The 16,705-nt window shown below is 41.8% G+C and overlaps 1 protein-coding gene across 1 annotated transcript in view; it reads right to left on the bottom strand.

The window, feature by feature from the left end:
* The window catches only part of slc9a3 (solute carrier family 9 member A3), a 250,521-nt gene that overhangs the window by 201,696 nt on the left and 32,120 nt on the right, over window positions 1-16,705 (bottom strand). The window contains exon 3 of the mRNA XM_031903807.1: window positions 5,287-5,447. Coding sequence (XP_031759667.1) covers window positions 5,287-5,447 — 161 coding nt within the window. The remainder of the gene's footprint in view (window positions 1-5,286; window positions 5,448-16,705) is intronic.

Consider the following 16,705-nt stretch of genomic DNA (forward strand, 5'->3'; position numbering starts at 1 on the left):
GGCAAATTATAGAGGCTTCAGATGGGGTTTTTTGCCTTCCTCTGGATCAACTAGTAGTTAGGCAGGTTATATATAGGCATTATGGTTGAACTTGATGGACGTATGTCTTTTTTCAACCCAACTTACTATGTTACTATGTTACTATGTACCTTTTTTAGCTTCAGTGCAGGAGATCAAAGGGAAATGAGGGACTTTTCAGTAAGAATCCGTGACTGCGGGAATGAGCTATCAAAAGAGGAACTGTCCCACGAAAATCGCCACAGTTGGGAGGTATGCAGTTTGTAGAAAGGGGACACAAATGTAGAACACAGGATCTTGTAAGGAGCACATGAGTTTGCGCAAACTCTGGGGGTACTATGCTCCCTTCACACACACAATTACTGCATAATTACATTATTATGTAACAGATGCAGATATGGCACAATCTTTACGGCACTTCCTTGCCAATATTAGACTCTCCCGTAGATCTTATACAGGGTCTCACTCAACTTCTTGTAGAGAAATGGACATTTTTTTGCTGCGGTTTCGTAAAAAAAATTGCCAATGCCGAAGTTCACACTTTTGCTGCAAATCCATGTCTGTCGAAAAATTCACACATCACTACACTATAAAAAATAATAACAAAAAAGATTTTAACTGTAAAAACTCAAACTCTAGGCCACAAAAAGAATGGGCTACGCATGCAGGGACCCCAGTGATCTTCCCACATATTTAATATTTGGTTGATATAAAAGATAACACAGTGGGTCCTGCCACTCTTTACTGTTGATACAAAGCACGGTAGGTTGGCGCAATGGTAAAGTAAATTTGAACCAATGTCCACATACATTACAAATAAAACTAGAGGCTGGCAGGTCCGAGTGGGTACAAGAACTGAAATAGCCTGCAGCCGATCCCAACTCTCATCTCGCGAGACTTGCGGGAGAACGAGATAACCCAAAGCTGAAGGAGCCGGAAAGAGCCAAAGAGAAGCAAGCTGGAAGAAGCAGTGGCAGAAGAAGCTGAGAAAACCCGAAGAAAGCCGAGCACCATGCGACAATTCTGTAAGTATCCGGGACAGGGTGAAAAAAGCGGGACTGTCCCACGAAAAGTGGGACAGCTGGGAGGTATGGCCTTAGTTATGTTGACCAATTTGTTTTGGCCTTTAGATCCCTATCACTGCTGTGGCAATAAGGAATACCCCTGGTTTTCATCTTGTGCATATGGTAGTGGGCATGTTTGCTGTTCAGGCTGTGGTAGAGTGAGCAAAGAAGTAAAAATGTGAGTTTTCCATAGTGAGAGATGTAAACTTTAAGGAAGATGTTACTAAAAGGGAATGATTTGCAGTCTGGTCTGGGAACCTATAGTGTTCTGGAAGGAACAGACAGACCAGGTGATCTATTCTACTAATCCAATATATTGGAGCCCACTTTCCACAGGAGGATTGTCCTAAGTATTTATTGTATGGAAAATGTGTGGAAGGTCTCTCGAAGCAGGGCACAGAGCGGGAAGGCTACATGTCTGTGTTTAGAACTACCAGGGGGGCTGGGGTGCTGTCTGCCACTGCAAGGACAGAGGGAGCCCTTGACAAAGCATCTGAGATACTGAGTGTCTAAGAAACGGAGAGGAAAGCCAGGTGGTTGAGAAATTCCCCCAAAGAAGTATTGTGAATACAGGGGTGACCCCAGCCATTTGTATTCTCTAACTGGTAGTCCACAAGGGGCCCCGTTTAGTGAGGGAACTCATCAGATGTGTGAATGTAGCGCTCTGAGGGTAGGATTTATTTTTATGATTTATGTTTTGTATGCCAAATTGGTCACCCCTGTGTTAAACAAACTGCATTAAAGTAAAGAAAGTGTCTGTCATAGATCCTGCAAGTTTACAAGGCCTAAGAAGCCAAAGTATGTGTATATATATAGTTTAGTGCTATTTGATATCTAATGAGTAATTCATCTTCACCTTGGCTATATCAACACCTATATAGATGCCTTAAGTGGGGAGCATTTCGATGATTTTCTTGTTGTCTTTGATTATTTTCCAAGGCAAATCTTTCATCTGCATTCACCTGTGTTGGTGCATACCTCTAAGGTGTTTGTCTAGTTCTGATGTTTAATACCCCTGAGGTGGATTTTGCAGATGTGCCAAAACTATCTGGTGCATGTCACCTATCAGCCAGTTATCCATTGTGGGTGGCTGTCAAGGTTGGGTTTGCATAGGTATCTTAAAAGTTCACCAAATAGATATATATATATCTTTATCAATATTTGTTAGCTATTTCATAGAGGTAGTAGTAGATTTTTGTTTATATATGATGTAAGTGTGATTAGGTATGAAAAATAGGGGGAATATGCTAAGGATTCGCCATAATCATCTTATCTATGCATATATAGTTCAATTAAAGTGCAGCTTTACTGGACCTTTAAACACCAGTTTTATCCAGCGACGCTTCAGGGGTCCTAGCCACCTGAGGCAGGCAAGTTGATGCCTTCCCCTCGCTCCCCCCACATTTGCTTGTTTCACGTCAGAGGGGGTAGAGGAGGGTGTGCATCGTTAGTGCAGAGAGCGCTATTGTGCTCTCTGCACTAGGGGAGCTAAATGCATCTGAATGACACGCAAAATGCATCTGAATGACACGCAAGTTAGGGGACAGAAGGGGGGGATGCCAATTTGCCTCACCCCCACCTGCCCCTCACTAATTTGCCCCTCACTAATTTGAATAACGCAGCCCATTGTTTTACCTTTGCTTGCTGCTCCTAAAGAATTGCTTCCACACGTTTTAGAGCGTATGATTTCCCACACTAAAATAGCACTAACTTGGGCCCTTAGACCCTCCTCTTCTCCTTCAGGAGCTGGTTTCTTCTTTGTAGAGAAGAAAGATGCGGATCTTAGGCCATGTATTGATTATAGGGGTCTGAACAAAATCACAGTCAAGAATCGATATCCCCTTCCCTTGATTTCTGAACTTTTTGATAGAGTGAAGGAAGCCACTATTTTCTCTAAACTTGATCTAAGAGGCTCTTATAATCTAATATGAATCCGGGAAGGGGACGAGTGGAAGACAGCCTTCAAGCTTCTAAAAGAAGCCTTTATTTCTGCTCCTGTACTCCTGCACCCTGACTCTGCTCTTCCTTTTCTGGTAGAGGTGGATGCTTCTGAACTAGGAGCAGGAGCGGTCCTGTCTCAGCGCCACACCGTTACCAATAAGGTTCATCCTTGCAGTTACTTTTCTAAAAAGTTTTCTCCTACGGAGATGAATTACGATATAGGTAATAGGGAATTATTGGCCATAAAATTGGCATTTCGAAGAATGGAGACATCTCTTGGAGGGGGCTAAACATGTGGTTACGGTATTTACAGACCATAAGAATCTCTTGTATATTGAATCTGCTAAGCGCTTAAATCCTAGACAAGCCAGGTGGGCACTATTCTTTTCTCGTTTTAATTTCATTATAACCTATAGACCTAGTGGGAAAAATGTCAAAGCAGATGCCTTATCCAGAAGCTTTGACTCCAAGCCTCTAGAGAGAATCAACCTGACCCTATTATTCCTAAAGATATGATTGTAGCAGCCCTTAGTCTGGATCTACTTTCCCCTTTTGACTGAAGCCCAGGTTAACCCCAGGGAAGTTATTTGTTCCAGAGAACCTTCGGGAGGCAGTTTTATCGGAATCCCATGATTCTAGGGTAGCTGGGTAGCCAGGCCGTAATAAGACCTGTTCCCTCCTGTCTCGCACCCTCTGGTGGCCAACTTTAAGACAGGATACAGGAAATTTTATTGATTCTTGTTCTGTTTGCCAACACTCTAAACCTTCCAGATACTTGCCTCAGGGGCTGCTACAACCACTTCCCATCCCTGATAGACCGTAGAATATTTCTATGGATTTTATTGTGGATTTACCTCCTTCCAAAGGAAATACTGTTATATGGGTGGTAGTAGACCGCTTTAGCAAAATGTCTCATTTTATTCCCCTCCCCGCCCTCCCGTCTTCAAAGTCCCTTGCTGAACTTTTTGTAACTAATATCTTTAAGCTCCATGGCGCTCCTCTAAACATTGTCTCTGATAGGGGGGTTCAGTTTGTTTCAAAGTTTTGGCGGGCTTTTTGTGCATTGATGGGTACTGCCTTGTCCTTCTCCTCTGCTTATCATCCGCAGACTAATGGCCAGACAGAAAGGGCTGAATTTGCATTCAATAATTCTTCTCATTCATCCACTGGGGAATCCCCATTTTTTACTGTTTTCGGTTATCATCCTAGAGCATTTTCATGTTCCACTGCATCCTCTGATGTGCCCGCAGTTAATTCTTTGGTGGATCATTTCTCTAAGATTTGGCAAGACATTCTATCTTCTGCAGTAGCTGTCCAAAAGAAAGCCTATGATAAACATCATAAAGTGTCACCAGAGTATCAGGTCGGTGATAGATTCTGGCTTTCCTCTAAAAAGTCCCTTTGAAGGTTCCGTCTGCTAAATTAGGGCCTAAATTTATTGGCCCTTTTTCTGTATCTAAGATTATCAATCCTAGCACAGTTAGGTTAGAACTTCCTCCTGAACTTAAGGTGTCTAACTCATTTCATGACACTTTATTAAAGCTTGCTACAATACCTGGTACATTGGAAAGATTATGGCCCCGAAGAGAGGTCTTGGGTTCCAGCATCGGATATTCGGGCTGATCGTCTCTTACGACAGGTCTGGTGGCCCCCTCTGGAGGGGGAGGGTAATGTAACGATACCATGTGGTCTAGTGGGGCGGCAGGGACGCCCACCGTCTTCCTTAGGTGCGTGCACATTACTCTGCCTTTAACACACCTTGGCGCCTGTTCTGAGTTTTGGGATACCGACCGTGACAAATATTCATTCTGCAGAATGCTTTACCATACCTGCGTAAACAGCCATAGAAGCTCTCTCTGTTTGTTTAATATAGTAGCTGCCATATTAGCTGGTGTGATGTAACTTCCCTCTCCTGTGCTCTCAGCTCAGATCACAGCAGGAAGGGGAGAACAGAAAAGGGAGGAAGGAGCAAGCTGCGCAAGCTCATGCCCATGCCTGGGAGGTTTGAGTTGACAGAAGAAAAGCTGACACCAAAGCCCATGTGTACACAATAGAATGAAATAAATGTGTTGTTTCTTTTCATAGAGGACTCAAAACAGCAGCACTGTGTGTTTAAACTGGTGTGTTTACATAGACCTTTCAAATAAAGCTTATATGGTTTCAACCTTTCCTTTTTTTTTTTTTTTAAAGGGCTGTGTTTTATGAAAAGCATGTAACACAGTTTGAATATAGCAATAGTTGAAAACAAGTATATGTCTCTTACCACTGTAACAGCATCATTCAAAAGAGATTCTCCAAAAACAATGATAAACAGGACATCATTGACATGGACTTCTTCAAATACTGCAAGGACGGCCACTGGGTCAACTGCTGCAATTAGACTTCCAAACAGTAGGAACTCCAAAACACCAATATCTAAATATCCTTTAAGAAAAAAAAACATTTACTATATTTTATGGGAGAAAATTTTGAAGTTAAATTGTAAAATACCAAAGCAAAATTCATATTATAATGCATTATATTATTGCATTGTTGGTGGTATTGTTTTCCTTTAAGTAAAGAAAAATCATTACATGTATGGCCAGATTGAGATTTTGGTTACCTCCTCATAAATACAATTAAAATTGGCTGACAATATCTATTCCAGTATCACGCCTTATAAAGGTGCGTCTACCACTGATGTGAAACTTGCAGATCGATAGTTTTCAGGCTGAAAACAGAATCCCTTTTTAAATAATTGTACCACGTTAGCCAGATTTGCCAATTTCTTCCCGCCAAGCCAAACATCAAAAACTTCAGAAAAAATAAGTAAAGTGAATGTTGTGTTATAGAACCAGACAAGAACACCTTTCACAAAAGGGAAAAAATGGTTTACAACTATTCTACATTATATTTATTTTTCTGTTTACTCATATGTTTGTTATGAGTTTGGGCCTATAGCCTTAGTAACCCAAGGAAGACAGTTGCTGAAACAGTGTTATATAACTTCTTTCATATCCTTTTAAAATCCCTTTCATAGGTCACAAAACCTTTATGGTTGAATAAAAGTGTTAGTGTCGACATTGGTAAGAAAAAACGTGCTTTTAAAGCATTCAAGTTAGCTGGGACAGCAGAAACTTTCATCAAGTACAAGCAAACAAATAAAGCATGCAAAAAAGCTATCAGGCAAGCTAAAATAGAGATGGAAAGGGATATTGCAGCTAGGAGTAACCCTTATTATCACAGGGGGGTCAGTTGGTTGATGAGAACAGGGAAAAAGCTGAAATTTTGAACTCTTATTTATAATTTCTAGTGATGAGCGAATCTGTCCAGTTTCGCTTCGCCAAAAAATTTGCGAATCATTCAAAAGATTCGCAAAATGGCGAAAGATTCGTGAAACGGTGAAAATGTTGCCCGCGGCTATTCTTTTGATGCCCGTGACTATTCTTTTTTGACGCAAAACTATTCTTTTGACGCAGGTGACAATTTTTGGATGCTCAGCAAATTTTTCCATGGCAAACTTTTTCATCCGTTTCACAAAACAATCCGCCAATGGCGAAACGTGGAAATTTGCCGCAAATCCATGCCTGGCGAAACATTTCGCCTATCACTAATCATTTCTCTACACAACTGAGGAGTCAGCTAATCAAGGCTTCCATTTTAATAGACCCTATTCTAGTAATATAACTACTGTTGCATGGGTACTTGAATACATTGAAAATTACAATAACTGTACAAATGTACTTGAATACATTGAAAATTACAATAACTGTACAAACTTTTGCACAATCTTTTTTGCCAGCATGGTTTTATGTATAACAAATCTTGTCAGACTAATTTAGTTGCTTTTTATGAGGAGGTGAGCAGTAACCTTGATGCTGGAATGGCAGTGGATGTCATCTACTTGGAATTTGCTGAAGCATTTGATACAGTACCGCACAGAAAGTTTGAGATAATATTGAAGAATATTGGCCTAGTACATAACATTTGTAAGTGCATAGAAAACTGGCTGAAGGCTAGATTACAAAGAATGGTGGTAAATGGAACATTTTCTAATTAGGCCAGTGTTGTTAGTGGAGTACTGCAGGGGTCAGTCCTTGGTCTTTTACTTTTTAACTTGTTTTTTAATGACCTGGTGGTGGGCATACAAAGCACTGTTTTTATTTGTTTTTGCAGTATTAGATACACAGCAACAGTATCTTAGACATTTATCACAGAATAGGGCCGATTCACTAAAGTGCGATAAAACGTGCGCTATTTATAGCGTGTGTTAAAAATTTTATCGCGTCTCAATTTTCGCGACTTTTCGCACGATTCACTATAAGCATACTTGCGCTATTTTACGCGCGATATTGCATGCGTTATTTAACTCGCGAAGGCTATTTCGAATCGGTATTTGACGGTACATTCGCTAAATAACGCACGCGTATAGTCGCCGGATATAAATAGTAGCTTATACAGTGGAGAAAATAATTATTTGACCCCTCACTGATTTTGTAAGTTTGTCCAATGACAAAGAAATGAAAAGTCTCAGAACAGTATCATTTCAATGGTAGGTTTATTTTAACAGTGGCAGATAGCACATCAAAAGGAAAATCGAAAAAATAACTTTAAATAAAAGATAGCAACTGATTTGCATTTCATTGAGTGAAATAAGTTTTTGAACCCCTACCAACCATTAAGAGTTCTGGCTCCCACAGAGTGGTTGGACACTTCTACTCAATTAGTCAACCTCATTAAGGACACCTGTCTTAACTAGTCACCTGTATAAAAGACACCTGTCCACAGAATCAATCAATCAAGCAGACTCCAAACTCTCCAACATGGGAAAGACCAAAGAGCTGTCCAAGGATGTCAGAGACAAAATTGTAGACCTGCACAAGGCTGGAATGGGCTACAAAACCATTAGCAAGAAGCTGGGAGAGAAGGTGACAACTGTTGGTGCGATTGTTCGAAAATGGAAGGAGCACAAAATGACCATCAATCGACCTCGCTCTGGGGCTCCACGCAAGATCTCACCTCGTGGGGTGTCAATGATTCTGAGAAAGGTGAAAAAGCATCCTAGAACTACACGGTAGGAGTTAGTTAATGACCTCAAATTAGCAGGGACCACAGTCACCAAGAAAACCATTGGAAACACATTACACCGCAATGGATTAAAATTTTGCAGGGCTCGCAAGGTCCCCCTGCTCAAGAAGGCACATGTGCAGGCCCGTCTGAAGTTTGCCAATGAACACCTGAATGATTCTGTGAGTGACTGGGAGAAGGTGCTGTGGTCTGATGAGACCAAAATAGAGCTCTTTGGCATTAACTCAACTCGCTGTGTTTGGAGGAAGAAAAATGCTGCCTATGACCCCCAAAACACCGTCCCCACCGTCAAGCATGGGGGTGGAAACATTTTGCTTTGGGGGTGTTTTTCTGCTAAGGGCACAGGACAACTTATTCGCATTAACGGGAAAATGGACGGAGCCATGTATCGTGAAATCCTGAACGACAACCTCCTTCCCTCTGCCAGGAAACTGAAAATGGGTCGTGGATGGGTGTTCCAGCACGACAATGACCCAAAACATACAGCAAAGGCAACAAAGGAGTGGCTCAAAAAGAAGCACATTAAGGTCATGGAGTGGCCTAGTCAGTCTCCGGACCTTAATCCAATAGAAAACCTATGGAGGGAGCTCAAGCTCAGAGTTGCACAGAGACAGCCTCGAAACCTTAGGGATTTAGAGATGATCTGCAAAGAGGAGTGGACCAACATTCCTCCTAAAATGTGCGCAAACTTGGTCATCAATTACAAGAAACGTTTGACCTCTGTGCTTGCAAACAAGGGTTTTTCCACTAAGTATTAAGTCTTTTTTTGTTAGAGGGTTCAAAAACTTATTTCACTCAATGAAATGCAAATCAGTTGCTATCTTTTATTTAAAGTTATTTTTTCGATTTTCCTTTTGATGTGCTATCTGCCACTGTTAAAATAAACCTACCATTGAAATGATACTGTTCTGAGACTTTTCATTTCTTTGTCATTGGACAAACTTACAAAATCAGTGAGGGGTCAAATAATTATTTCCTCCACTGTAAATAGTGTATATAAATTGTCGCCGCATATAAATAGTGTATATAAATATTAGCCACATATAAATGGTAGCATATAAATAGTAGATGCTTATAAATAGTAGCCACTAGTGATGAGCAAATGTTTTCTGGTTATCTTTGGTGAAAAATTAGCGAATCTTTCGAAAGATCCACGAAACGGCAAAAATGTTGTGCGAGCAAAAAAATTGTTGCCCGCGACTATTATTTTTTGACGCCTGTGTCAATTTTTGGACGTGCGGTGAATTTTTGCGCGGCGAATTTTTTCATGCGTTTTCACCGCACGTCCAAAAATTCACTGCGAATCCATGCCTGGTGAAACATTAGCCACACGTAGCCACATATAAATAGTCGAATGAACGCACGCCATGTTAGCCATACATGCCAATACTTGCGGAAAATTACTGTATTAAAAATGACCATTTCCCTGCAAACTGGCGGCTGCATCACTCTAGGGGAAACACATACAGTACTTGAATAAATAACACTGCAAAGTCCATATTTTATTGCCAAAAGTTCATTAACTGTACTTTTCTATATATATCGCCTGCCTGAAATAGGTGTTAATTTTCACATAGCCTAATGCGATATTTAGCGCGTCTAAGTGATTGTGAATCATGCGTTAGTATTCTTTTCTGTGCGCTAATTAAAACTACCGCATGCGGACGCGCGAAAAATAACGCATGCGATATGGCGACTTATCGCACGCGATAATACTATGGTGAATCGCGTGCTAATTATCGCATCTAATTTAACGCAAAAAAGCGTGCAATAAAATTTATCGCACTTTAGTGAATCAGCCCTAATATAGCATAGCAACGATTTGTTATGGTTTAGCACATCATAAACTGACTTAGCCCCAGCTATACATAGTAAAGTTGCATCTTAAGAAGCCCAATCCAGCCATTTATCCCATATTTTGATATATTTTTTGGGGCTTCCCCTCTTTCAATAGATAAGATTCTCCAGGGTAGATATGCGTTTAATTTCTAAAATCCATTGGGATGAATTAGGGTGTACAGACTTCTTCCATTTCCTTGTAATGAGCTTCTTTGCTACAAAAAGTCCTTCATTAATAAAAGTACTTTGGTACCGTGTATATGACTCTTGTATTCCTATACCAAATAGAGATACCCGCGGGGTTCTAGAAAGTTGTATTCCCAACACCGTGTCTATAGTATCAAAGACCTCCTTCCAATATGTTGCTAATACAGAACATTCCCAAACCATGTGAATAAAGGTAGCTTGTTGTATATTACACCTAGGGCATTCTGAGGGGGATCCCGGGAACAGTTTATGAAGTTTGGCAGGATAATAATAGGCTCTATGTAGGAAGTATAATTGGATCATGCAATCCCTATAGTTCAGAGATACCAATAGAGGGGATTCCAACATCTGATCCCATTTGTCATCATCACATCGGCCTATATCTCCTTCCCATTTATCTCCTAGTGTTTTCGAGAGGCTTATTATGCAGTTTAGCATATAGTTCTAGGTATAAATTAGAGATAAGAGGGTTGATTCACTAAGGTGCATTAAAACAAGCGCTAAAAATGATGTTGCATAAATTTAGATGGAATGCTGTTTGTGTTATTTAAGACGCAAAGACTATTTTCGTATGGTATTTGACGCAACACGCGCTAATTAACGCAGCGCGCACAAACTGACGCCGCATACGAAAAAACACACGCCATATTATCCATACACGCCATTACTTTTGAAAAACTACTGTTCTGAAAATGACCATTTCCCTGCAAACTGGAGACTACATCACTCTAGGGCCAACACATAAAATGACTGAATAAAAATGACACTGCAAAGTCCATATTGTGTTGCCAAAAGCTCATAAACTGTACTTTTCTATAATTACCGCCTGCCCCAAGTAGGTGTTAATTTTCGCAAAGACTAATGCGATATTTAGTGTGTCTAAGTGTTTGTGAATCATGCGTTAGTATTCTTTTAAATTTGCTAATTAACACAATGTGTTAAAATGAACGCACTCGGTTGTGCACTATTTATTGCACGCGATAATACTTAAGCGAATCGCGCTTTTTTTGCGTCAATTTTAACGCAAAAAGCATGTGATACCACTTATCGCAACTTCAGTGAGTCAACCCTAAGGCCTCTAGTTGAGCTTTGCTGTAAATGGTCAGTTAGCGAGTATTGGCCGAGGATGATGAAGCGAAGAGGGGTTAACATAATATTTAGGGCTGGATGCTCAAGGTCTCCAGTGGCTCAGTGAGGTAATGCAGAACCTTCCTAACATACAGTCCAGAGTTCGAGTACAGGCAGGTCCTGACATTACCCCTCCCTTGAGGATCGACCTCTGGGCGATCCCAGGATCAGGTGGGTGCATGTGCTCAATGAGAAAATGTCCATTAGAAGAGATCTGCTGTGTTGTATAGAATAGACTGTCCCGAGAAGCACTGCAATGTTTTAGTTACCTTACTGACCACGGCTAGCGTCACATCACTTAACAAAAAACTTGAATTCTTTGTATTAATAGACAAATTGACAAACTGCATGGAAAGAAACAGGAAAATACTTAAAAAGACTTGAAATAATTGTCTGTAAAAAGTTATCCCAAATAAACTAGGGGCAGAAACATCTGAATAGCCAGAGCCAAAAACCAGAGCAAGGGGGTCATCAGAGCCAAGAGTCAGAGCAGGTAGAAAGCCAGGATCAGAAGCCAGAGCGTCACCAGGATCAGAAGCCAAAGCCGGAGCATCACCAGGATCAGAAGCCAAAACTGGAGCATCACCAGGATCAGAAGTATAAGGTAGGCCACCGAGAACAAGACTCAAGACAGAGGAATTGCCAGAGTCAGGAGCCAGAGCGGATGAGATACCAGGGTCAGGAGCAAGAACAGGAATCTAGGAATCAAGAGCTAGGAATCAAAACAGGTAAGTTGCCACAATCAGGAGCAAAAAGGTCACCAGAGTTGGGGGCCAGAGCAGGTACAGGAGGATTGACAGGAGCAGAAGGGTCGCCAGGGTCAGAAGCCACAGCGGAGTCATCGCCAGGGTCAGAAGCCACAGCGGAGGACCATTATAGACACCCACTACAGGTGGAAGAGAGACGCCCAGGGAAGCAACAAGACCACCACACACTGCAACAGAACTGGCAAAGTCTGGGACAACAGAACTACCAGATCCAGTAGCAGGGAAGGCAGGTCCGGAAGCAGTTTTGTCCTCTGAGGCTGGTGGCAGAAGTAATGGCATTGAAGCTGGAACAGGCACAACTGCTGGCACTGAGGCAGGAGCAAGCACAACCGCTGGCACTGAGGCAGGAGCAGGCACAACTGCTGGCACTGAGGCAGGAGCGGGCACAACCGCTGGCACTGAGACAAAAGCTGGAACTGGACAAGGCCGCTGTAGCTGGGAAGCTGGCACAGAGGCTGGAGCAGGTGACTGAAGCACTGGCACAGAGGCTGGAGCCGGCTACGGTGCAAGTGCAGACACAGGCACAGGAGCTGGAGACGGCTAAGGTGCAGGCACAGGAGCTGGAGATGGCTGAGGTGCAGGCACAGGAGCTGGAGATGGCTGAGGTGCCTTGTTATATTCGATAAACAAACAAATTGAGGTTTGGGCCTGAGATATTGAGGGGCTGATACAGCAGGAAAAGAAACAGACTGAGGAATAGAAGAATGCTGGAGGATAGGCGGATTCTTGGAGACAGACTGGCCTCTAAACCTAGTGGTAAATGACGTATGTATTTCTTCCTCATCTGAGTCCAAATCTTCCCATTCTTTGTCATCCAAAATATCTTGCCAATTTTCCTCATCAGATGAATGTTCACAAACCTCTTCCTCAGAAAATTCTTCTACCTCGGAAAACTCACTAAAAGAAGTTGAAGCAGGTGTGCAGTCTTTGGGCCTGGGTGAATACCTTGGAACCGGAGGGGTGAGTTGAAAGGTTTTGGGCAGTATATCAGCAGAAGGATTTGAGGGGGAAGAAAATATATTTGAAACTGGCCATAAATCTCCTGTGAATGTTGCTTTTAAAAATGAAACAAAAGAATAGGGGTCTTCCAGAAAATGTGCTTCTTCATCAATGCAGGTTTCAGCCCACTCTGCGGCCTCACCTCCCAAAAGGAAAAGAATAATTAATTTTCTCTTCATATTGTCAGGAGCTTCCTTGAAAAATGGAACTGTGGAAAACATTTCACATAAATCAAGTAAATAATTTAATGAGTCTTTTTCCCCTTCATACTTCTTAATGGAGGAAAGCCATTCTGCAGATTGTTGTAGTTCAGCATTACTTTGAACCGCAGAGTGGTTACCAGCAGGCTCCTTTTTATGTGGCTTGATCATTCTGTCAGCTGCAGCCACAGGTGGGTGGCTGGCAGGTAGGAGTCTATATGCTGTGTAATACGGATACAAAGGGTACTTCGCTTGTTGCTAAGCAGGATACATGTTGAGATGCTGAGACATGATTTATTATGAGGATTGAGCAAGAAGAAATACAAAAGTCCATACAACAGGCTAGTGGTGAGAGGCAGGCGGCAAAAAGTCTGTATAGCAGGCAGAAGGTCTGGACTGGCAGCAAGCAAGAAGGGTCCAAAATAACAGGCAGTGGTCAGGGGCAGGCTGAAGACAAATAAACAGGCCAAGGTCAATACAGGGAGATCCAACAAAGGTCAGGAACAGCAGTCGAGGAACAGGGTATAGCGAACGGAACCAGGCAGGAACACGGGCAGGAGTCAGGCAGGAACACGGGCAGGAACCAGGCAGGAATCAGGCAGGTAAGGTCACTGGATTGCAAAAAAGGCTTAATGATCAAGCAACCAGGGGTTGCTTGTAACATGCTTATAAAGCCCGTTAATTGTCCAATTGCAACCACCTGGGCTTACTAAGGGAGGAGGAGGTGAGCCTGAACGTAGAAGGGACGAGGGATTCCCCCCTAGTTTGGCTACATTTGGAAAATATAGGTTCTCCCATAGGGGAGTCTGGGGTAGTATGTTAGTAAATTGCATAATTTGTATAGTTTTTTTGCCACATTTGTTGTACATACATTATAACCTGGTTGGGGTATGCTATTGGCTGAGGTCCTTTAGTAAGCAGCCACTGGAAGGGGGTATAGCTGGTTCCTAGCAAGGCTTTATATAGGTGGTACAGTGACTGATGATTTGCATCCTCAACCCAGGATGCTATGTGGCTTAGTTGGGCCACCATGTAGTATAGATATATGTTCGGTAATGCTGCTCCCCCTTGAGATTTGGTTTTAATCAAAGTATTCAGACTTAGACTTAGTGTCGGGTGCCAGCCCATATTAGCTGTCTAAATATTGTGTCTAGTGCGGTAAAAAAGCCTTTTTTAATAGCACAAGGGGCTTGCAAGAGGGCATAGGTTAGTTTGGGGAGGAGTATCATTTTGATAAGACGTATTCTGCCCATTGGGCCGATTAAGAGAGATTCCCAAGCTTTATTTTTCTTTTGTATATAGTCTTTTATCAGAAGTACATTTAGGTTATAATATTCAGATAGAGGAAACTTAATTACAACGCCTAGGTAAGTGAACTTCTGAACCATAGGGAAAGGTATATTTGATTGGGTAATTGACAGCTGTTGTGAGTCTACTGGCAGAATCATTTGGGCAAACTTAGAGGTTATGTTTATCAGGAATGTTATGGAAGGTCCAAGGTCACCTAAATAGACTAATGTGTTGTCTGCATACAGTTGTATGCGTTCTTCTCTATTGCCAATCTTCCAGCCGGTAGAGTTAGTAGCCTGTCTAATTGCTTGTGCAAATGGCTCCATAGCAATGGCAAACAACAGAAGGGACAGAGGACAGCCTTGTCTTGTTCCCCTCTGTAACAAAAATTGTTCATGGCTTGAGCCATTTACCACTATAGATGCATTGGGTGAATGGTACAGCAGCTTAATCCATTTACAGAGGAACCAAAATTGAACTGTTGTAGAGTACGCCATAAGTATTCCTATTCGACTGTATCGAAAGCTTTAGTGATATCTAAAGCGGCTACAGCTCGTTGCCCACAGTTGTCATGTTTACTAGCTAGGCTTAAGTAAAGCCTTCGTATATTTAAACCTGTAGCTTTATTTGCCATAAAACCAGTTTGTGATAATATTTTGGCCAGAATTTTAATGTCTGTTGTAAGGGGGGAGATTGGACGGTATGCGTCCATCTGTGTAGGGTCTTTGCCTGGTTTGCTTAATAGGACTATAGAGGCCTCATATAGAGATTGTGGGCGGGAACCAGACTTTATAGCATGGTTAAACGTTTGGAGAAGATGTGGGGCAATTACCTCTTTAATCCTTTTGTAGATTTCTAATGGCAGTCCATCAGGGCCAGACGCTTTCCTTGTGGGGAACATGTCAATAGCTTCACAGAGTTCAGCTAGAGTGAGATCAGCTTGAGACTTTCTTTTTGTTCTTCTGTTAAACAGGGTAAATTCAAGGACAAAAAAAAGAGTCTATTTCGGTGGCTGGGGTTGAGGTTTGGGAATTGTTTGCATAATAACTGGATAGAAGAGTTGAAATTTCTGCAGGGTGAGTATGCGTTATACCTTCTTGGTCAGTCAATTCAGTTATTACTGGATTACTGGGGGAGAGTAGTTTGCTTTAGAGATATAAGCCAAGAGCTTTCCTGCCCGTTCTCTTTGCTAAAAATAAGAGGCCTTAGTAAATAGAAGTTTGTCTTTAGCCTTTTGAGCTAAGTGGGTAGAGTAATTAGTTTGAGCAGTTTGGAGATTCTGTAATTTCTGTGGTGTGGTACTGCGTATTGCCTCTATTTCGCAAGCCGCTACTAAGCATGCCAATTCCTCCTCTATTCGTGATGCTTCACGTTTAACTGCGGTAATTTCTCTATGCAAAATACCCCTGATATAGGCTTTAAATGCATCTCAAACTATTGAGGGGCTGGCAGAGTCATGATTTACTTGGAAGAATTCTAGTATCTCTGCTGATATACAGTAGATTCATCTTTATCAATTATGTCTAACCAGACTGTATTGAGTGCCCATCTCTTATTTTGATACACTCTAGCGGTGTCCCACGACATTTATTTACACTCTTTTAAGCCTATTTACACTCTATTTACAGCCTACTAACAAGTTTTGGGATAAGAAAACCATATCAATACGGGATAAAGACATGTGTGAAGTGGAAAAGCAGGAATACTGAAGTGCTGTCGGATGCGCATACCTCCAACCTTCTGTTAAGCCCACTGTAGTGGTTAAATTAAGTAGGTTGGTAGCAGTGAGGGGGGCTGCGGGGACCGTCTGCTAAGTCTATCCAAGTTAGTATTAAGTACTGTGTTAAAATCTCCCGCACATATAATCTGAGCCTGGGGTCGATAGGTAATAAAGGCAATCAGCTGTTGAATACAATTGTCTGAGTATGGGGGGTGGATATATATACAGTATTTGCTAGCACATAGTTTGCAGCATTTATGCGGGAATATACAAATATATATTTGTTTTGATCGTAACAGTTTGGAAATGGAGTTTTTTTTAATCAAAATAGAAACCTGCTGTATAGGTAGAGTAGGCTGAGTGGTAACACCATCCCCACCATGGTTTATTTAGAGATACTTGCTTACTGCCTGTAAGGTGCGTCTCTTGAAGAAATGTTATATCTGATTGTTGCTTTCTAACATA

This window comes from Xenopus tropicalis, chromosome 6, assembly GCF_000004195.4.
Source record: "Xenopus tropicalis strain Nigerian chromosome 6, UCB_Xtro_10.0, whole genome shotgun sequence".
Taxonomy (NCBI): domain Eukaryota; kingdom Metazoa; phylum Chordata; class Amphibia; order Anura; family Pipidae; genus Xenopus; species Xenopus tropicalis.